General features: G+C 45.5%; 1 protein-coding gene across 1 annotated transcript; it reads left to right on the top strand.

Moving 5' to 3' along the window:
• The first annotated feature begins 236 nt into the window (after window positions 1-236).
• Window positions 237-22694, top strand: atad5a (ATPase family AAA domain containing 5a). Its single transcript, XM_042086962.1, has 23 exons — window positions 237-679; window positions 1007-1083; window positions 1270-3380; window positions 3518-3593; window positions 3709-3858; window positions 5885-6032; window positions 6406-6490; window positions 6750-6931; window positions 7154-7305; window positions 7667-7820; window positions 8397-8735; window positions 9648-9744; window positions 11118-11200; window positions 11478-11602; window positions 11790-11973; window positions 12635-12808; window positions 13031-13327; window positions 13448-13512; window positions 14655-14823; window positions 18701-18849; window positions 18979-19895; window positions 20340-20492; window positions 22136-22694. Exons 2-23 carry the CDS (start codon window positions 1033-1035, stop codon window positions 22212-22214), a joined length of 5940 nt encoding a protein of 1979 aa, XP_041942896.1. The 5' UTR covers window positions 237-679; window positions 1007-1032; the 3' UTR covers window positions 22215-22694.

The raw sequence follows: 22694 nt of genomic DNA, 5'->3' as shown, positions 1-22694 counted from the left end.
CTGAAAATAGCAATATAGGCCTACATCCATATGAACATAATATTTCAGAGACGCAATATCTTAATTGATTTTAAATCATACCAAATATACTCGCCGTTCCATTTATGTCCAGCAGATGGCAGCAGATCACTGATCTTGCAGATAGCTTGACGCAAGTTATGGCGTCAGACCACGGTGGCTCTATGATTGGTCAAATCGGCTTGGGTAAAGGTTGATGACATTTGGCGCCATTTGTTACAAGGAGGAACTTCTGTACAACAACGCGGGTTTTTTAAAGAAAAAAAAGCTAGCTAGCAAAGCCAGCTAAACATAGGTCCTTTCTAACCAGCAGATGAGTTGTGCTACATTGTTTTTTCACTACCACTTTACAGCCATGTTGGTTGTTAAGAATTGATAGATAACAGAGAAGGAAATGGACGTAGTAGACTTTGGTTTGTTGTTTTTAGCTGGCAAAGTGTCAGTCGGCTTGCTAACTAACGTTAATGTTAACATTAGCTAACTGTTTACCAGTTAGCTAGCAAGATGGTTAAGTGGCTCTAGTGGGTGGTCTTTGTGCTTCGGTAGCTAATTTTTTAGTTTTGTGGTTGAAAGTATATAGTATGCTTACGCTGTCCTGGAGTCATTCGATATTACTGATCTTAGTGGGATATCTGGTTGCATGATACGACACACACATTAGGTAAGTCAGTTTTTCCTCTGTCAACTTTGTGAGCAGTCGCTGTTATTGACAAGCTATTCAAGCAACGTTAGCTCTAGCTGTCTAACCTAAAGTTAGTTAACCCGCTTGGCATGTAAGGTAAATCCTAGTAATGTACTTCACATACCCCTCGCTGTGCTTAAAACGTAACATTTAAGTCAGTCATCACAACCAAATTTACTTTTTAATGGTGTTGATTTATGTTCGCCTAAACGTTAATGTTATTCCGTTAATGGCAAGCCAGTTTGGTGACATAGAGAGTAACTTTTACGGTTTCTGAGGAATCAAGTGTCTTCGCTGTCTTTCTAGGTTTGGGGTCGGGGGACGCCACAATAATGGCAGGGGTCATCGCCATGGCATCTGTCATTGAAGACTTCGAAACCCAGGTAACTTGCTGCAATTATTTAATGCCATACTGTAAGCCTAATTACGTTTTACCACAGTGTTTTTGTTTGTTGATATGGCATGTTTCCCTAAATCGTTCTTGAAATGGATCTGCTAGTTTATTAGCAGACTGCGTCTGAGGCTGTAGTGTGTAAACAAACTGATTTCATGTTAACTCTCTACCTTAGCCATGCAAGAAACGCAAAAAAGACAGCGATGCCGCAGGGGTCAAGACAATCACCAATTACTTCACACCAGTGGCCAAAACAGTGGAGAAGCCTTTCTCACCACCTCGCTCCAGCAATATCATGGACTACTTCAAGAAGACCCCTTCAGCCACTAATGCCATCAGCCCACTTCAACAGTCCAAAGAGAATGACCTCCAGCCTGTGGAAGCTGTGGCTGGTTCTGAACATGCAGCCAAACGAGGTAAGCCTCCGTCCAAAAAGCCAGGCAGGAAGGCTGGAAGAACTGCCAAAAAGGCTCTTGCGATGAACCCTCCTGAGTCTGACAATGATTGCATATTGGTGTCGAGCACAGCTCAGTCAGAGGACCCACCAGCAGATTCCACTGTGACTGTGGAGGACACAGGCAGCACCGCCTCGTTAACTCAAAACAACAGGGAGACTGTGGAGGACACAGGCAGCACCGCCTCGTTAACTCATGTGGAGACTGTGGGAGATGTGGAGGAGGCTCTTGATAGCAACTGTGCAGATGATGCAACTGCTACCTCAAATAAGGATGCAACTCTAAAGGACACTTCTGATAGTGGCACACCCTCTGTGAGGACAGACCCAAAACTGGACGGTGCTGGTCTTCCTGTTTGCTCCACCCCAGAGGAGAAGGGAAGGAGAGGCAGGGCTGCAAGGAAGAATGGCCGAGGAGGAAAGGCCGACTCGGTGCAGTGTGATGATGTTCCAGAGACACAGGAGTGCTCTGAGCAGCAGCCACAGGCGCCATCTGTGTCGCGTGACGCCGGATTGGAGGAGGAGGAGGAGGAGGAGGAGGAGGCGGCGGCGGCGGCAAATGAAGAGTCCCAGCTGAACCTCAGCACTGTGACCGTCTCCTTTGAGGACTTCTTAAAAAGTCACAGCCCAAAGGGGGCAAAGCAGCAGCAGCAGCATCATCAGCAGCAGCAGGAGGCAGACGAGGTGGAGGGAGAAGAAGAGACCGAAGCAGGTGGGACGAGACTGACTCTTACATCAGTGGACCAGGCCGCTGACAGATTGAGCGTCAGCAAACCCTCCGACGAGGGTGACCAGCCTCCCACACAGGTGTCTCCACGCACTCTGACCATCCAGGCTGAGGTCCACGCCATCTCCCCTGATCAGGACCTCTCCCGGGCCTCCGATCGAAAGGTGTGCTCCATCTTCACCACCTGCCGCAGGAGTAAAGACAAAGCCGCGCCCTCCCCCCAGTCGCAGGACAACTCGGAGCCTCACCCCGCCCCCCCGAGGAAGTCCAACGTGGTGCTGCAGGAGGAGGACCTGGAGCTGGCTGTGCTGGAGGCTGCATCCTCCTCCGCCACTGCTGTGCCCAAGTGCAGCCAGGCTGAGCGGAAGCAGTTCATGAACGCCTTCAAGCAGCCCGCCCAGGACACAGCCAAGGGCAAAGCAGGCAAGGCAGCTGGCAAGCAGAAGCAGCAGCAGCAGGAACAGGAACAGCCAGCTGAGGGAGCTCCTCCAGCTGATGTGGAGGAAGAGAAGGAGGAGGTGGATGGGGAGGGGGGGAAGGCGAAGGGGACCGAGGTGGAGATGGTGGAGGCTGACCCCAAGCCAGTGGAGCTGAAAGGTGCTGCTCAGAAAGCAGCTCGGAAAAAGCGTGGGAGGCCTAAGAAGGAGCAGAGAACCACTCCTCCAGCCGCTCTCCCTGCAGATGCCGAGGCTCCTACTGCCCGTGAGGCCGGCGAAGCCCTGCCCAGTGCAGACCAGCCCAAAAGCACGCCCACGGCCACTGAGACCAGGAGGAGGTCCGGCCGTGAGCTCGCACGCAAGCAAAGCACGCCGGCCCCCCTCACACCCTCCTCAGAGTCTAAGCACGCGGAGAGCACCAGTAAACCTCAGAGCACGCCGGCCCCCCTCACACCCTCCTCAGAGTCCAAGCACGCAGAGAGCACCAGTAAACCTCAGAGCACGCCGGCCCCCCTCACACCCTCCTCAGAGTCCAAGCACGCAGAGAGCACCAGTAAACCTCAGGAGCTCCCTAGTCCGGCCAGCACACCCAAAACACACCGGCCCAAACGAAACAAGTATCAGTCCCACATGCTAGTTCCTCCAGATGACAAAGGAAGCCCAATCAGGTGACTGCTTTTTATCTCTGATAGTTAACACAATGTCATTGTCTCATCTCTTTCAACCTTTTCTGAATTGTCTGTTTACTTTGGTTCTGTTATCATCCAACATGTTTTTTATTTTGTTTTTGTCCTTTTTTTTCCAGAATGAAATTCACCCGTGTGTTCATAAGCCCTGGAGAGATGAGCGAATTTGATATCTTGAGTCCACTGGCAAAAGAGGTGGGCACTTTATTATTATTATTATTATTATCTTTCTGTCAGAGATGCAACGCATTTATAAGTTTGCTTGCACAAAGCAATGCTCTTTAACACACTATCCACCATGCTCCTATAGGACTCCAAGAAGAGGAAGAAAGCCCAGAAGCTGGTGCAGAAGGCCAAAGCCTTTCAGCAGAGCAGGCAAGAGGCCACCGAAGAGAAGGCACCTTTGCGACGGTCCTCACGCCGCCAGGACACAGCCAAGAGGAACTACTGCGAGCCTGAGGTAGTGCACCCACACAGTCAGAAATGCACCCTGATGTCAGTTCAATCACTGTTTGTACACTGCATTCCAAAGTATTATGCAATTTTTTCTCAGATTTTCCTAAATAGTTGTGGCAAATGACAGTCAGTATAATTTAAGTAATCAACCGTTAGAGTATAATTTGAATTTTATTGAACAAACCTCCCAATGATAACAGTATATATTTTTTTTAAAATAAAAAAACTCAGAATGCTCTGTTACAAATTATTATGCACAACAGAGTTTCAAGACATTTTATAGTTTTTTTTTAAGAACTAAAAATGTAATGCAATTTGTTGAATTTGCAGCATTAGGTCATATAAATTAAATCAAAAGTTATTTCAATCAAAAACATCTTAATAGGCCAAGTTACATGTTAACATAGGACCCCTTCATTGATATCACCTTCACAATTCTTGCATCCATTGAACCAGGATGTCAGAATAGCCTCCCAGAGCTGCTGCTTGCATCCTCATAGATCTTTTGCTTGATGATGCTCCAAAGGTTTTCAATAGGGTTGAGGTCAGGGGAAGATGGGGGCCACACTATAAGTTTCTCTCCTTTCATGCCTATAGCAGCCAATGACCCAGAGGTATTCTTTGCAGCATGAGATGGTGCATTGTCATGCATAAAGATGATTTTGCTACGGAAGGCACGTTTCTTCTTTTTATACCACGGAAGGAAGTGGTCAGTCAGAAACTCATACTTTGCCGAGGTCATTTTCACACCGTCAGGGACCCTAAAGGGGCCTACCAGCTCTCTCCCCATGATTCCGGCCTCAAAACATGACTCCGCCACCTCCTTGCTGATGTCTCAGCCTTGTTGGGACATGGTGGCCATTCACCAACCATCCATTACTCCATCCATCTGGACCATCTAGGGTTGCACGGCACTCATCTGTAAACAAAACTGTTTGAAAACTAGTCTTCATGTATTCCTGAGCACACTGCAACCGTTTCTGCTTGTAAGCATTGTTTAGGGGTGGCACACTTTATGCACACTTGCAAACTTCTTGAGGATCCTACACCTTGAGATTCATGGGACTCCAGAGGCACCAGCGGCTTCAAATACCTGTTTGCTGCTTTGCAATGGCATTTTAGCAGCTGCTCTCTTAATCCTACGAATTTGTCTGGCAGAAACCTTCCTTATTATGTCTTTGTCTGCACGAACCCGCCTGTGCTCTGAATCAGCGACACATTTATTCACAGTACGATGATCACGCATAGGTTTTTCGGGAAATATCCAATGTTTTCATACCTTGTCCAAGGTAGTCCACAATTTCACGCATTTTAGCAGCAGAGAGATCCTTTTTCCTGTGGCATGATTAATAATGTGGAACATCCTTCTTAAGTAGTTTTCCTTTGATTGGGCTCACCTGGCAAACTAATTATCACAGGTGTCTGAGATTGATTTCAATGATCCAAAGAGCCATGAGACACAATACCATCCATGAGTTTAATTGAAAAACAAAAAAATAAATGTTTATGACACTTAAATCCCATTTGCATAATAATTTGGAACACGGTGTAGTGGGTGGTTTGATTGACCAGGATTTCATGACTGTTTTTATGTTAAGAGTGATATGCAGTATCTCTGATATGTTACCTGTATTCCAGGTCTCTGTAGTGTGTCTGTGTGTGTGTGCGTGAGTACGTGTTTGCGTGTTTAACCCATTTACTCCTAAAATGCCTGCTAAAAACGCCTATATAGAATCCAATGGCATTCTAGACTTAACCTTATTTCCTGAGGGTTTTCTGAAAAAATACTAAGAATTGTCAATGTCTACCAAAACCTTAATATCTAAGCCTCTGTAGCACCTAGAAACATGAAATAAAAATCATGCTGCGCTACGCAGCAACCAGCGGGAGATTCAATGTTGCGTTATGCAGCAACCAGCGGGAGATTCAATGTTGCGTTATGCAGCAACCGGCGGGAGATAGAATGTTGCGTCGTGCAGCATCCGGTGTGAATGGGTTAATGGATCATGTTTGCGTGTGCCGTGTTTCAGGACCCAATAATATGTTTGGAGAATGATGAGGACAGCTCCACTGTAAAAACAGAAGATGCTAAAGCCAAGAAACAGAACCAGGTTCGCAGCCTAAATGACGTTTTGGGAAAAAATACACCTGGCACTAAAGTGACCAAATCACCAGCAGGTAATAGCCCACCTTATTCACTTCACACTCTGCTACACCGCCATGGGTGAGTGTACAGTACATTAGAGGGAAATGAATGAGTGCAGTGTTTCCCACAGAATTGAATTCTATTTGTGGTGGTAGGTTTGCAGAATTAACTTCAATGCAACAGTTTTTAACAAATTAACAAAGCGTGGTTATGATGCTAACCAGATTTAAGCACAATTTGGTACAACTTGGAAAATCATTGTGTGGGGGTCAATGTTGATATTGTGGTGGGCCGCCACAAATAAGTCAATGTATGGGAAACACTGGAGTGAATTAAGAAGAATCTGTGGAGTGCTGTTTGTTAATTTCTAAGTAGCCCCTTAACTCCATGTTGCATTCTGTCTAGTGGCGGGAGCCAAAGTGGCCCCTCTGTTCACGGGGAAGAAACCTCAGAGGCCATCAGCTGTGATCTCCATATTTGATGACAGCAGGTAAGGGACCGTGAGCTGTCTTGGAATTCCTTTTTCCTGCATCAACTTGTCTGTAGTGTGAGGCAGTCCCATATATGAAGAAAAGATCAAAATCTTAATCAGTGTCAGTGTGTGGAAAATGCCTGTTTATCTGTGAAGTTGTGGTAATGGGAGGAAGCTTGCCTGTTATGTCAAGAATCCGAATCCGAATCTTTTATCAGTAGCAGTTGAGTTTGGCTCTGGTGTTAGATGATGAGCTTTGCTTGTGTGTGCGCTCCAGTCGCGACGCCTCGGACGCCTCTCTGGATGATGAGCAGTTCCGGGCGCGTCGGGAGTTCCTGAAAAGCGGCCTGCCCGATTCGTTCAAGAAGCAGATCGCCAAAACGGCGGCCAGCCGCGAGGCCTACACCCTCTCCTGCTCCTCCTTCCAGATGGTGGTGCACGTGCTGCAGAGAGCACCCAGTAAGACCTCTCTCTCTCTCTCTCTCTCTCTCTCTCTCTCTCTCTCTCTCTCTCTTCCATTTTGCCATCGCATTCTGTTCATTCCGTTTTCCGCAGCCGTTTTGCAGCGCACCTATTTAACTCAGCGTAAACTGACCCAGATCCAAAGACTCTACTATGTTACTGTGTCACACATTTCTAATGTCCTACGCCTCTCAGAACACTGAATATTTCCGCCTTCAGACTGTCCCCTGTGGAGTCTGCCCTGGCCTGCGTGCCCCCGTCTGGGCAGGCTGAAGGAGGAGTCTGGGGCTCTGGTGCTCAGGTCTCCGCTGTCTGCCGTGGGTCCACTCAGCCTCGGCATCGTTCCTGCCCAGAGGAGCTGCAGAGAACAGGTGAGCCGGCGCATTTGGTGCCAAAAAGGTGTCTGGAATGAAAAATGAATGTGGAGCTGCTGTGGACTGCGTTGTTGATGTCCCTCACAACATAGCTACATGTCTTGGGAGAAATTGTAACAGAAATCTAAAAATGTATAATTGTAAAGTCATGCATTTTTGAGAATGTTGTCTATTTATATGTTGGACATTTAAAAAATAGGAAGGAATATCCGCATACAAGCTCCCCTTCTTTTTGTTGCACCATAAGTAACGCTTCGAGCCTTAAGCTCTTCATCAGACTTCATCAACATTAACGATGGTAGGAGTAGGAGTAGGAGGATGCTGTGAACTTCACCACTGGTCTGTCCATTTGTCCCAGCTTGTTTCTGGCTGGAGGGAGGACTTGTCTCCAGCAGTGCAGCGCTGGCTGGTGGAGGAGATCAGCAGGTCCAACCCCTCCTTCCCCACGCAGCGCATCTTCACCCAGCTGCTGAAGAGACGGGCCGAGCAGCTCCTGAAGCCCACAGCCCCGGGTGAGCTCACAGCAGACACACTCATGAGCTAAACTTTGTACCTGTATGGTACAGTTAGAGTTCCCACGGGTCATGGAATTGATCATCTTTAGGATCAAGTCATGGAATATTAGGGAAGTTTACCAAGGCATTTGTCAAAAGCCATATCCCATGCAGTATTTTTCTCTATTGAACAACATTTTTTGCGACCATTATCATTCCCAATTAATTGTTTTCAGAACAAAGGTGAAATGTTTTTTCCTTTCATGTCATGGAAAGTCAGCTTTTTAGTCTGTTAAAGTCAGTGTAAATCAGTAAATTTGAGTGGGAACCCTGCACTGTATCGAGGCTAGAGTAGAGTTTTGTTTCCCCCCACTGGTTGCAATTCAGACGTTTCTCCAAAAGAGGGCAGCAAAAATGCATTTTTTTTTTTTGTGACTGGGCCACTAATTTAGCTCCCCAGTGTTGCCCTCCAGTGCTTGAAATCCTTCATGTGACCTGGGGCACTTTTTGTCCTTTCAGATATGTATAGAGTGATTTTTATGCAGAGTATGTTTGTTTGTATGTATGTCTGTCTGTCTGTCTGTCTGTCTATAGACACAGATAGTGTCCCTCAAGAGACAGCTAGGTCCAGCAGCTCCCAGCCAGTGGGAGGCAAGAGGAAACGAGAGGAGAATGAGAGGGACTCCGCAGAGAAGGTTTCCAAGAAGCAGCGCTCCAGCCGCAAGGAGCCCGAGACCATCACCATCCCAGACGACAACCCAGAGCCCCCCAGGAGGGGCCGAGGGGCCCGCGGCCGGCTACGCAGACAGCAGCAGCAGCAGGAGGAGAGAGAGGAGCCCAAAGCAGAGGTGGTGTCCACACCCGCCATCTCCCAGAAGGATGACGTGATTGTGCTGGACAGTCCGTCGCCCTCGGAGCACACCCCCACAGAGGGTGAGTGAGACGGCAGCAGTGAGTGGGCCTGGAGGGAAGTCGGAGGACCCCCAGTGTTTCCCATACATTGACTAATTTGTCACGGCCCACCACAATATCAACATTGACCACTAAACAATGATTTTCCGGGCCCGAAACGTTTGTTTCCCAGTTTTTTGTCTGTAGACTTGTTGAAAATACCTCGGCTCTCAATACAAATTTGTATTATAATCAAGCCCTTGAGTGCGCCTCTGCTTTTTTTTTTTTCTACTGTACTCAACCTTTGGAGTTCACGCACCAGGCAAAACATCACAAACTTAAGGCGCAGGCGCCGACTCGCCATTGCTTCATGTTGTACTATTTAAATTGGATGGCATTCTTTCATTGTAGAGCTATGTGCACCTTCGCACAGCCTCTCCCTGTCTCTCTGTCTCTCAATGAACCTACATGCCTGTTTAAAGAAAACATAAACAATCCTACAAGGCATAGAAGATGCCTGGCTTAGTTGTGCTTAAATCTGGTTAGAGTCATAACCACGCTCCGCTAATTTGTTAAAAACTGTTGCATTCAAGTTAATTCTGCAAACCTACCACCACAAATATAATTAAATTCTGTGGGAAACACCGATAGCAGTTGGTTTAAGTGATTTCCTGGTTGAAGTGATTGGATTTAGTTGACCCTTTTGTCCCGATAAGTGAGGCCTACCAATAGACGTAGTATCCTGCACATCTCATCTGTGGGTTTAACTGTTAAGGTCTCTGTGTTGTTGTGGTCCAGAGACATGGCTCGTATTGTTCATGATTAACCTTCACTTAGACACTGGTTATTAGGAGCCTCACAGTGTCACATCAGTATGGAGACTATAGTCAGACACAGAGACTCTGAGCTGAGTGTGGTGCTTGATGGCTGACACCAGCTGTGTTTGTGTTCTAGATGTGGTGAGAGAGGACGTGATGTGGACAGAGAAGTATCAGCCTCAGCACTCCAGTGACGTCATCGGCAACATGCAGTCTGTCAGGAGGCTGCACAGGTACAGAAATTACACACATGCATCAACTCAGCATTCAACACATGCATCAACTCAGTGCTTCAACACATGCATCAACTCAGCATTCAACACATGCATCAACTCAGCATTCAACACATGCATCAACTCAGCATTCAACACATGCATCAACTCAGTGCTTCAACACATGCATCAACTCAGTGCTTCAACACATGCATCAACTCAGTGCTTCAACACATGCATCAACTCAGTGCTTCAACACATGCATCAACTCAGTGCTTCAACACATGCATCAACTCAGTGCTTCAACACATGCATCAACTCAGTGCTTCAACACATGCATCAACTCAGTGCTTCAACACATGCATCAACTCAGTGCTTCAACACATGCATCAACTCAGTGCTTCAACACATGCATCAACTCAAGAGTTTCCACGGGGTCTTAAAAAGTCTAAAAAAAAAGTCATAATAAGCATAACAATATGACTTGTAGGCCTTAAAACTTTTAGCTTGGTCTTAATTATGTTCATTTAACGTCAGTGGTCTCTCAAACTATGGGCTGCTGACCAACATCGGTCCGCAGCGTGGACACCGCTGGTCCGCAGAGCCGCGGAGTGAAATTATGTTCAGTGCAGAGCAGAAAACAAACGTTTCTGCAATCAGGAGGAAATACTTGCTAATTTGGTGTCATCGAACATAGAGGCGTACAATTAAGTGGTGGTATGAGCATCCAATGCATGCCTGTGCGCGTCTGTGTTTCCTCAATTCTTACATTCAGGCATTCGAATGAAATTTCATTAAAAAGCATGTCAATAGCCTATGTTTTCCATTTGCCTACCAGTGTATGATGCTTGCATGAGGGAAACATCCCAAAACAATGGCACCCATATAATTGCTGTTACCATGCAAGATCAATGGAACTATTGTAATTATATTTTACATTTAGTAAAGCAGTCCTTTGATGTGCATGTTTTCACAAACTTTTTGTGAACAATGTTCAATGTTAGCACTTTAAACATTGACTGCTTTGAAGTACATGTATAACAATAATGATAATCATAATGATAATTTGAATGGGGGGGGGGGTGTGCGTGGATTGACATTGTAGTTTTTTCAGCGGTACTGATACGGTTTATCACAATGTAATAACATTTTCATTTTATGCGGAACTGATAACTGTTTTATTTGTATCTTGTATAGAAGTTCAGAGAACAAATGTATTTACTTTGTGGATCATTTTGTGACTCCTTCATATTTTTGCCAGTATGGCAATTTCATCCATAATCACTTTGAAACCTGCGGAAACCCTATCAGTGGCTTCGTTTGTGTGTGTGTGTGTGTGTGTGTGTGTGTGTGTGTGTGGATTGTAATGGTATTCCTGCTGTGTCCCTCGTTAGCTGGTTAAGAGAATGGAAGCTGAGGGCCGACCGTGAAGAGAGGAAGAAGCAGCAGGAGAAGAAACAGGGGGACGACCTTAACGGTGAGGAGCCCACCATCAGTGCAGCTGTAGAAGTACCGTAGTCAGCTGCATGTGCACGACTCTGTGGCTACAAGTGTGAATCTGTGAAAGAGATGTGTTGCATATATGAGAAGTGGGAAACTGTAGATCTGCATCTGTAAAAATAATCTGTTGGATGTGTGAGGTGTGTGCGGCTATAAGTGTTATTTTTGTGTACACTAATAACCATGTTTATAAATGTGTGTATGACATATTTATCATTGTGTGTGTGTGTGTGTGTGTGTGTGTGTGTGTGTAGACTCCTGGCTCAGTGAGTGTGGTGAGGAGGAGGACCTGCTGTGTAACACACTGCTGATCACCGGCCCTACAGGAGTGGGAAAAACGGCAGCTGTTTATGCCTGTGCCCAGGAGCTGGGCTTCAAGGTCGGCACCATCCTCAGTAGAAAGATCTAGTTGAATATTTGTTAGGAAATATGATTTGTTATTAGTCTGGGTTCAAAATTGGACCACAGTTTCTTTCACAGGGCTTTGTGCACCAGATTGCAATTACCTGGATGCCCTCTGGAGATGATGGTTCAGCATGTGACTGCCCTTTGTGTCCCACGTCCAGGTGTTTGAGGTGAACTGCTCGTCCCAGCGCAGCGGCCGACAGATCCTGTCCCAACTGAAGGAGGCCACGCAGTCGCACCAGGTGGACATCCAGGGTGTGAACGCCCACAAGCCCACCTTCTTCAACAGCTACAGCAGCAGCAGCAGCGGTGGTGGTAGCGGCTCCAGACCCGGCTCCTCTCCCCGTGAGTATAGACCCTTTCAACAATAAAAACAAAAACAATGCTTGAACGTTCTATTTGGGTCCCAATCTACTTCCTCTGCATTAAGATAACATATGGAATGTTAAAAAGGAAGTCTTGTGGGGCCAACTATGATGCTGATAATGGAACTCTCTTGAAAGGGTCTATAAGACCACTTCTCCCACTGAGATATTGCTACTCTCTCCACTCCCATTGCAGTCTTTGATTGTAATCCAGTACACAATTAAGTTCAATTCTCCTCTGGTGTTTATGCTTAGTCTTGGTTTCATAAATGGGGAATAAACACAGTGGATTGGACTGAGCAAAACACTTCCAGCCAATCAACAACAAGGGCTGCTCATTCTTCAAATGTTTGCAGGGCCTCTGTAGGGAAGGGTGTGTTTGATTGGCTGTTGAATTCAAACATCAGCAATACTTTTATTGTGTCTACGGCTGTGCCTTTAATCAGAATGTATCAAGATGTATCTGCATGCCCTCAGACATTTTTGGACAATATATTGAACAGTGTTTCTGCAAGCTCTGATGAGAAATAGTTTTTATTGTGTTTATTGGCATGTAAATGTATTGATCAGAAGAACATCATTCCTGTTTACAGCATGAAGAGATCAGTGAAGGTCTGTTTGTTTACCCTTTGAACTCCCAGGCAAGGTGAACTCACCCCGGCGGGTCTTGTCCTCCCCCCACAAGCCCCCCCAGTCTCCCCGACTGAAGAAGAGGGGCTCACTGGCCCCCACCTCTTTGGCCAACTTCTTCAAAATGGGTGGCAAGCCTTCTCCCAAAGAGCCTGCCGAAACCAACGGCAAAAAAACACGGCCAGGTAGAGATTCAGATGTCTTGTATCCTGATGAAAACCCGGACCTACAAGTCCAGAGTGAGGCTAAATGTTTGCCACGCGCCATCTATTGCATCTGTAGTTAAGCGTATAAGCGTGGTGTAGCAATGCTTCAGTCTGAGCTTTTAAAGCGATGTAAGTACGTGTGCCATGTGTGCCGAGTCCCTTCAGTGAATTTGCTGCCTTTTCTGATTGTGTCCCTCACAGCCTGTAAGAGCCCTCGCAAGAGAGTCAAGCCCAAGGAGGCTTCTTGTTCAAGTGAGGATCAGTCAGCTACACCATCAGCGCCAGCTCCACCACCACCACCACCAGCGCCATCGACACCAGCAGCAGGACCAGCCGTCGGTGGCAAGGCCCCAGGCGACGAGCAGGGCAAGAGAACGGCCACGTCACTCATCCTGTTTGAGGAGGTGGACGTCATCTTTGACGACGACACGGGCTTCTTGGCCGCCATCAAGACCTTCATGGCAACCACCAAGAGGCCCGTCATCCTCACCACCAGTGGTACGTGCGCTGCCTTATTATGGGATGAATTCATCTACAGAGCTACAGTTTGTCCTTCTTTTTTTTTTTGTACGTGTTCATTGCCTCTTGTTCATGTCTGATTTTTTTATTCTGATATAGATCCTAATTTTAGGACCTCATTTGATGGCTACTTTGACGAGATCCACTTTGAGACTCCCTCTGTGGTAAGACAATTTTAAGAGTTTGATGTGTGATCTCTAGGGGTGTGAATCTCTCATGTAAAAGACGATACGATTTGCATCTAGATACATGGGCACGATTCGATACAAGAAAAGATACATGTTCATAAAAAACGATTCAGTGCGATGCGATGCAATTCGATGCAGTTCGATAGATGAAAGATTTTTTATCATTTGCTCAAGGTGCACATTGATTTTATATTATCATATACTGTATTGAAATGAAAAAAGAATAGTCTACATTTCAGTCAGACACTACAGCCAAATACAACATAAAAATACATTTTTAAAGACTATAGATTTTATAGAGTTATGTGTATCTGATTGTTTTCAAGGAGCTGTAACCTATTGTTGAGGTAAGACAATACCGAAATAAAATAAAACAGTGCCTAAGACACTCTTGGCCTTTTCCTATAGCCAACAAGAATAAAGGCCTACATATCAATGAACTCTCTGGGCCTATTTTGTTCCAACGGTAGACCTAATATGCAGAAACCACAAGTCTGAGTGAATATGAACAAAATAATAATAATTTGTGCATCGTTTTAGCAGCAAGGGACAAATTATTCTTTAACATTAAGGACATCCCTTCATCAAACGTAAAGTAGGCTACTCTACAGACTATCGTTGCTGTTTAGGAATGCTATAGTAAGTGTTTAATTTCGCGCTGGATTTTGAAAAACAAAAGAGTAAAAACTGTCAAAACAGTTCGAGTGCGAGTTGTCACGTGCTTATGTTGCAGTAGATGTATGGGTAATGAGGTCCTTTGACTTTGGGCAATGAATGTAGTCCAAAACGAACTGCATTACCCACAAATCCGTGCCACGTGTAGTTTCAAAACCGGAAGTGGGATGAAGAGCATGAGAGTCTAAGCAAGCAGAAAAGGTTGTGAACCGATTCGTAACAAGTAAATCGATATAACGACCAGTTCATTTCAGTTTTATTCTGATACGGTGCTTCACGTATCGATGTAGCCGTATCTTACATGTTAAAAACGGATACCGATACGTATCGGTTAATCTTTACACCACTAGTGATCTCGCATCCCTCGTTAGTGCTGAAAGATCTGCGTGTGTGTGATTCTGTGATTTTATACTTCTCTCTAACGCCACGTGTGTGTTTTGTAGGAGCATGTGAGCAGCTACCTGCGTCTGCTGTGCCTGGCGGAGAACGTGCGCGTGTCTGCGGAGGACGTAATGTCCCTGCTGCGCTGCACCGGCGGGGACGTCCGGCAGAGCCTGCTGCAGCTGCAGTGCTGGGTTCGCAGCGGAGCCGGACCCGGAGCCCCTCACACAGGTACACACACACACACACACCACCGCTCCAACCGTACGTCCACACAGGTACACACACATCACCGCTCCAACCGTACGTCCACACAGGTACACACACACACACACACACCACCGCTCCAACCGTACGTCCACACAGGTACACACACATCACCGCTCCAACCGAGCCACGTACGTCCACACAGGTACACACACATCACCGCTCCAACCGTACGTCCACACAGGTACACACACACACACACACACCACCGCTCCAACCGTACGTCCACACAGGTACACACACATCACCGCTCCAACCGTACGTCCACACAGGTACACACACACACACACACACACATCACCGCTCCAACCGAGCCACGTACGTCCACTTGCAGTGCATGGCATGGCTGCAGTTGTAGGACTGGTGGAAATGTGGAGGTTGAATGTGGTGCCACTAGAGGGCTCTCATGGTTCCAGACTATCTTTCTACTTTGCACCTTCAGTTTTAATTTACAGTACCCTCCAGAATTATTGGCACCTCTGCTAAAGTTGACTAAAAACAGGTATAAAAAATAATCTGTTGGTGATCTATTGTAATCTCACAATGAAAACAATGTTGAAAAATCCAACCTTGAAGGGAAGCAAAGACACAGACACTCTGATTAAGTTGAATATAAATGGCGAAATGCTTCCATTACATTTTGTATATAAGATTCTCTAGGTGTGCCAATAATTGTTGGAGGCGTGTTTTTGTATAATACAAATAATATTTATTTCTTTGAGATTTTCCTTTTTCTCAGAATAAATTTGCTTCCCTTCAAGGTTGGGTTTTTCCCTCATTGTTTTCGTTGTGAGATTACAATAATTCATCAAAAGATTTTTTTTTTAACTTTAGCAGAGGTGTCAATAATTCTGGAGGGTACTGTAGGTGCAGCGAACCTTTTGGGGACACAGTGTATTCATTTTAAGCATTGTGTTTTTTGTCCATTCCTATACATGTTGGAAATGTAATTACTGGTAACGGAATGATGCCGGGTGTGGTTTCACACATGCCCACACAGTCTTGTTTTTGTATGAAAAGAGTCTGGCAGAATGTTGAAGGTAAAAATAGTAATGCAGTTTTGGCAACACATTCAACACATTTTGTTTCGTAAGCAGTGCTGCTTTAGTTTGTGTGGTGCCGATTCACATTGTGTCTAGACTATCATGAATACATTGATTCTATATATATATATATATATATTTTTTTTTTTTTTACCACTATCTTTGCAAATAGCTTCATTGGCATAAAAAGGTAACTTACTCACAAAAATTCAATTTTCACTGTATTTTGGCCTAGCCACAAATCATCATCATCATCATCATCATCATTGACTGAGCATTAAGCTTTTTTACAGCAATGCCCTGAGTTTACAAAAAGAGTTTAACAAAAACAAGGTGCTGGACAGAGCATGACTCGCCAACATACCTGTAACCCACACACTTATTTTAAATAATTATTATAAATAATACTGTAATAATGAAAACAAGTAAATAAAGACAATTTACAAAACACACACAAAAAATAATAAATCATGGGTATTACGCATTGGTGACTCCTGGCATTGAACAACTTCAGTAGTAACATTGTGCTCTTCAACAGTCCATCGCAAATTTAGCAGTAACGTTAACATGGGGTCAGGTGCTCTTGGAACGTCCAACCAGGCTGGAGCTCCGAAAGCACAGGTCAGCTGTTGATCTTCGTGAAGCCCTTTAAAGCCAGCCTGCAGATCAGCAGTTCTGTGAATCTTCAGAAGCGACAGATCCTCCATCACTAGCGTGATGGCATCCACACCGTCAGACCATAGACTTTCAGACACTTGTCTTTGAGGCAGCTAGCTAGCCTGACTTCAAAGCATCAGGTCGATATTAGATCCCACAGAGGCAAGACACCTCCAGTGTAACTTATTTAAGTCCCGAGCAGGGTTAGGAATTTCACGGCGGCCACGGCCCTTGCGTTGGCCGTGATGCCCCTTTTGAAAATCAGAGGTTTACAGGCCACTGTGGCCTTGGTGCCCCCTTCTTTCAATATTCTGGTTTGCGTCCGACTAATAGCGTATTTTATTAGCCTATGGCCTGTCAAAATAATCTTAGCATTCACAGCGCAACTTTTTTGCGCAGTGGAGAAAGTGACAGCGCACGGCAAGAAAGAAAGTACGTCCAAATTCACCCAATTCTCAGTTGAACTACTTATCATCACAAGTATCACATTACATGAAAGAGCCTTTTCTCAGCGTTTAAACAATGTTGGCCGTGGTGAACGGTTCGCGAGACAAGTAAATAATATGATTAAATTGAATCATAAATTCTAGGTTCTGCACCTATCTCCCTAACCATTCATCTCGGTGGAATACTTCACAAACCCTTTGTTCAACACATGACAAACCATTTATCAAAATAAACAGCAGGCCTTACCGAACACAAAGGTGTTAAGTCCCCTGTACCAGAGTAATCCTGTTTTAAATTTGTAGCAAATTTCGACATGCATGTCTCCAAATTTGGGCTTTAAGTTTCACAATGTGTTTAAATTTTTCAACATGATTTCATAACAGGCCAAATACAAAATAGATGTTACAAATATCACCTAGATATCGGTAAATATTAAAATCAGAGGATATACAGCTTACTAAAAAAGCTGTGAAAGTAGCCTTAATGATCTTAAAGCTGAGCTGTGCTTAAATTGTTCAATACATGATTTCATAACAGGCCAAATATAAAATAAATGTTAAATATAGCCTAGATATCTGTAAATATTAGATGATCAGATTTACAGTTCTATGTAATATGTCATGTTTCATGTTTTTGTAATGTTTCATACAGTGATGCAGGTCTACTGCTGTGAATAGGCCAAATACAACTTTGATCATTTTTACAGCCTACTACTGTTTGGTTAACTTTGACCTTGCTGCCCTGACATGTGGCCTTTGTGCCCCCCACCAAATATGACCAACTGAAGGCCAAGTGGCCTTGCCCCTAAAATGGTGAAATTCCAAGCCTGGTCCCGAGCGATCTCTCTGACCAGAAACTGAAAGGACAGCTCTGAATCAGGAGCAGTCGGACTTCAGGAAAGCAGAAACAGAGTCTGTACACATACAGTTCACAGTCCAATGCAGTCCAGCCAAGACCCCTCACTCCAGTGGACGTTAACGTTAAGGTAGTCAACGTTACCCCGATGCAGACTGATTGCGTTGCTACCATAGACTTAACACCAGGAGAGAATGCACCCACGCAAAGCAAATAAGTTTAACTTCAAAGTAGATTCAAAGATAAAAAAAAAAACTACAATTTAAATTATAAAAAATCAAACCAACACAGACGGAGTGGCGTGGCTCGCCTGCGTACCCGTAACCTAGCAACTGACCAGTGACCATAATTTGAAGTAATCATATTATCATATCAGCACAGGGGAAAGTGTGAACAAGTATGAGTCATTTCAGAAATCATTCTATCATGCATGTGAAATGAGAAAAAAAAAAATACTGATGCAGCAATGTATGACAAACGCAAAATGTGATAATAAACTTTAAGTCACCAATTAACATGCACACACGTATGGACACAGAAGTGTGTTCAATGTCAAACATGCTGTACCTGCAGCCTACAAAGGAAAACATGTAGTTGAGCTTCACAGAAATGTGGTCAGTTATGTGGTGTGTGACCAAAATGGCCACGTGTGTGTAGCCCTTTCTCTTTCAAAGTGTTTATAGAGTTCATGTGAAGAGAGCTAAAGATAACATGTACATTTTAACCTTGTAACTGGTAAATACTAGACTTGCCTTTCCTGGTAAGTTTATTTTGAATATACTGGTTCTGTCTATACACATGTTCTCATGTGCTGTGTTTTAATGTGTGTGTTTCATCAGCCACCCAGTCGCTGCAGGTCAGTGGCAGTGAGGTAGCTCTTGAGCAGGATGGGAAGCCAGATGTTCCCCCCTGTGATGCCGGCTGCACTGCCAGTCTCCTCGGCCTTCTCAATGTCCAGCTTCCAGACAGCCTTCTCGAGTTCATCAAGGTGGGCTACTATGAACTGGGAAGGGTCCTGAAACTGTGACTTGTGTATGTTTTCTGTTTTAGTGTTTGTGTTTTGATCTACTCCAAGGCTAATCTTAGATCGTGTGTGTGTGTGTGTGTGTGTGTGTAGTGTGAGTCTGCGAGCCCACTCTGCTGGGAGCTGCTGGCTGAAACCGAGAGGAGAGGCTTTGACCTGCTCTACTCCAACATGGAGGTCCTTCTCCCTCTGCCCACCTGTCCACTCAGACAGGCTCTCCCCAGAGCCCCCGTAGAGCTTGGGCCAGGCCAGACTGCCCCTTCCCCTGCCCCCACCACCAGCCTCCCACCCCAGCCTGCCAACCCCAACACTAAGCCCCCTCTGCTGGCTGAGACTGAGGAAGAGGCCAGTCCACTCAAAGTCTCTTCCAGGATGAGGCAGAAGAAGCAGTGCCATCCAGGCACCAAGGACCCCTTCCAGTCCGACTCGGACTCAGACGATGGCTTCCTGTCGCTCTGCAGACCCGCGTCTGTCCCTGGCGATGCTCCAGAGCCACTGAAGGAAGAGGAAGCGCCGCTCGCAAGGCCCGTGACAGAGAGGAGGAAGAGGGTCGAGTTGACCGAAGCCGAGAGGAAGAGGAGCGGCCCAGTCTCCATCGCCCTGGGCGCCATGGCTGAATTCCTGGAGCACATGTCCGCCCTGGACTCCTACCTGACGTGCCCGGCTTTGCAGGAAGCTGACGGTGCATGTGTGCCGGCTGCGGCGTCCGGCTGGGCCCATGCGGAGATCCGGAGCGGCCTGACAGACGAGCCCCGGCTGCAGGCCGGAGGCAGGAGCGGAGGCTGCCGCTGGGCGGCTGGAGAGGAGCAGGTGCGGGAGATCCGGGCGGCGATGGAGAGCCTGAGCTTCAGGAGGTGCAGGGCCGGCGTGGAGCAGGCGTGGGGAGCAGCACAGTCTCTGGAGGAGGAGGAGGGGGTCAGGCAGGCGGCGCTCGACGAGATCACACTCCCCACGGCTCCGCACAGACAGACCTTCAACATCACGCCGGACAACACACTGTGCCAGCCAGGGTGAGTCACTCGCAGCTAAACAATCTTCAAACCACAGGGGACTTACCCTGCTGAACTACCAGATCATAAAACTTCTTCAGTGCAGAAAGACATCTAGAATAAGTCATTTACAAAGAAGGTTTTTCATGAGCAGTTGTTGATTTACAAGCAAGCACATTTTATGTCAGACATGCACAACAACACCCCTTAGCTGTTCTATGATTTTTGTACACCACCGCCTCTTGGGGTTCATTGCTTGACTATAAAACCTGAAAATAATTTGAGTTATGTGTTTGGGCTGCCGTCAGTGGTATTAGGGGTAGTGAGATTACATCTTGGGACATCATGTCATCTAGGCCACACGTTTGATACAGACTGCATAATCTATTTTAACTGCTAGTGTTCATGTATATTTATGTATACGTGTGTGTGTGTGTGTGTGTGTGTGTGTGTGTGTGTGTTCAGATTGCCCCAGCGTAGGTGTGACCTGGTGAGAAGTGTATGTAGCTCCAAAGTGGGCACCAGCAGCCGGGCGGCCATAGCGCTCGACATCCTGCCCACCCTGCGCACCATTTGCAGATCTGAGCAGCTCAAGGAGCAGGGCAAGGTGAAACGCAGGTAAACAAGCATTTTTCACACACACATCAGGTCCAAAAGTCTATGTGCGCGTGCGCGTGTCAGAAGGTCAAGATCACAGTGTCAAACCAGATAAATTGTAGAGAAAGCCAGGGATGCGCCGATCCAACTTTTTTTAGTCCCACTCCTAACAGATACTGCTTTTGCACAACAAAACGTATCCAATAATATGAATTTACTGAAATGATTTATTATTAAATAGATAAATTGGTGCCCTCCATGCTGTTAGCTCTCCCTCCAGTAAAATGTGCATTTCTCCCTCTGCCTTTCTGATGCAGCATGTGGTATTCGCATGTAGATGTTAACAACATGCAACAAGCAAATTTAGATTGACCCCATTGTCACCGGTGGCCAGTCCAGCTATTTGAGTTGGTATCAGACCCATGTGTGTTATCGGGCCAGTCCATCCTTATGCAGAGCTCGTTTGAATTTGCTGCGCAATTGATCAAGGAACCGCGGAACGACAGAAAAAGAAAACAAACGTTTCTGCAATCAGGAGGAAATGCTTGCTATTTCGATGTCATTAAACATAGAGCCGTACAAGTGGTAGTATGAGCGCTCATTCAATTCACGCGACAGAAACTGAAACTAGGCTACCCGATAACGTTGGAAGCAAAGCTCCGCTTCAACTTGTTGGAAGGCTATTTAATTATTTAACAGCATTTAAAGGAGAATTCCGGTGTGATTTTGACCTGAAGTGTGTTGAAACATGATGTGGTGGGGGGGGGTGCCTGGACCATAAAAACGTTACAAACTGTTCCAGCCAATCAGCGACGAGATCCGTGTTTAGGAGAGTTTCAATTGCACGGGAGGGTGGGAGTAGCGAACTAGCTCTGTTTTGTTTGAACGTCAACTGAAGTGATTTTTACCCAACATCGCTTAGAGCACCATATACTTTCTGTTGGACATATTTTAGTGACTGTTAAAACTGCAGTTGGCAAGTCTGACAGATTGAGGGGACTTAGCCGATCGAGTTTGTGCTCGTCAGTGCGCACCAGACTGTGATTGACAGTTAGATCACACACAGCCCTGCTCTGATTGGACCAGAAGAACCGGGAGCTGTGGATTTTTTCAAAACAAATAACAGGCTCTAGGTGGAGGTAGAAGTGCGGGTTTTTTTTCTAAAACCGGCTGATTTATGTTCTGTCGGAGCATAGTGTCGGTTTCAGTGAATATGATGAAACAAATCTTGCCAACTGCAGCTTTTAAATGAAGACGAAGAAAAGTATAATAGGTGACAGGCCTTTGAGGGTGACAGGTGATGGTGGGGGAGCGCATATTGAAATAAGGATTTAATTGAGTAGAATTAGGCTGCACAGATGCATGAAGGTGCTTTGAAGTTTCAGGTTCCCTATTGTGTATATGTGCGTTGGATGTTTAGATGCATGTACAGGAAATGGTGTTTTGCATCTAACCACATTTAAACACGCCTGTCATCACTTAAAATAGCCAATGCTAGTGTGCCATAGTGCAAGTGCATCAGTGGTTCAGCAGTGCTGCTGCCTAGAATGGAGGGAAGAGCCATGTTATTTGTGTTGCACATACCTGCAGTGCTGCCAGAACACACCAAATCAGTCATTCGCTCACTTACTGAAGAATGGACATTTTCTTTCTCTCTCTTTCAGGTTTCTCCACTACCTGGAAGGCATCAACCTTGGTCTTCCCAAACAAACCCTTCAGCTTCTGGCAGCGGACTTTCCATAAGCTGTGTGTGTGTGTGTGTGTGTGTGTGTGTGTATGTGTTTGTTTGTGTGATGACAGTAAAATGAGTGTTGTACAGTATTGTAACATACCCACAATAGTGGCCTTGATTGTTTATTAATGTAGTGTACATTTTGTAACAGTATGTTTTTATAATCCAACTATCCTCAGTACAGTGCCCTAATTTTATCAAGTAATAAATTCCTAGATTTGACAGACATTTATAGAAAGAGTACATGTTAACTTTTAAAAATGTTTTCACTTGTATTTGTAACCCAAGCTTCACTATGCTTAAACGATGTGTACTGAATGATGTTGATGATCTACTTCTCCCCATGGTTAAAGTGGGGTTATAAAATGTCACGTTTTTTTTTTTTTAATCACATTTCTTATAGGTTGTGTTTGTATTTATATGAAGGTGTGGCTCTGGTTACTTTTGTGAAATCTGAAAAAATAAAACATGTTTATATTTTCCCCCCCACA

Source organism: Alosa sapidissima, chromosome 3 (genome assembly GCF_018492685.1).
Source record: "Alosa sapidissima isolate fAloSap1 chromosome 3, fAloSap1.pri, whole genome shotgun sequence".
In the NCBI taxonomy this organism is placed as follows: domain Eukaryota; kingdom Metazoa; phylum Chordata; class Actinopteri; order Clupeiformes; family Clupeidae; genus Alosa; species Alosa sapidissima.
Note: the sequence above shows the minus strand (reverse complement) of the source record. Positions and strands in the feature narration are given on the sequence as shown.

Excerpts from the sequence above, each read along its gene's own strand:
- atad5a (XM_042086962.1), top strand. The coding sequence starts at position 1,033 with ATGGCAGGGGTCATCGCCATGGCATCTGTCATTGAAGACTTCGAAACC. Across the intron at positions 11,201-11,477 it reads ACAGGGGGACGACCTTAACG|ACTCCTGGCTCAGTGAGTGT; the intron begins GTGAGGAGCCCA and ends GTGTGTGTGTAG. Across the intron at positions 13,513-14,654 it reads ACTTTGAGACTCCCTCTGTG|GAGCATGTGAGCAGCTACCT; the intron begins GTAAGACAATTT and ends TGTGTTTTGTAG.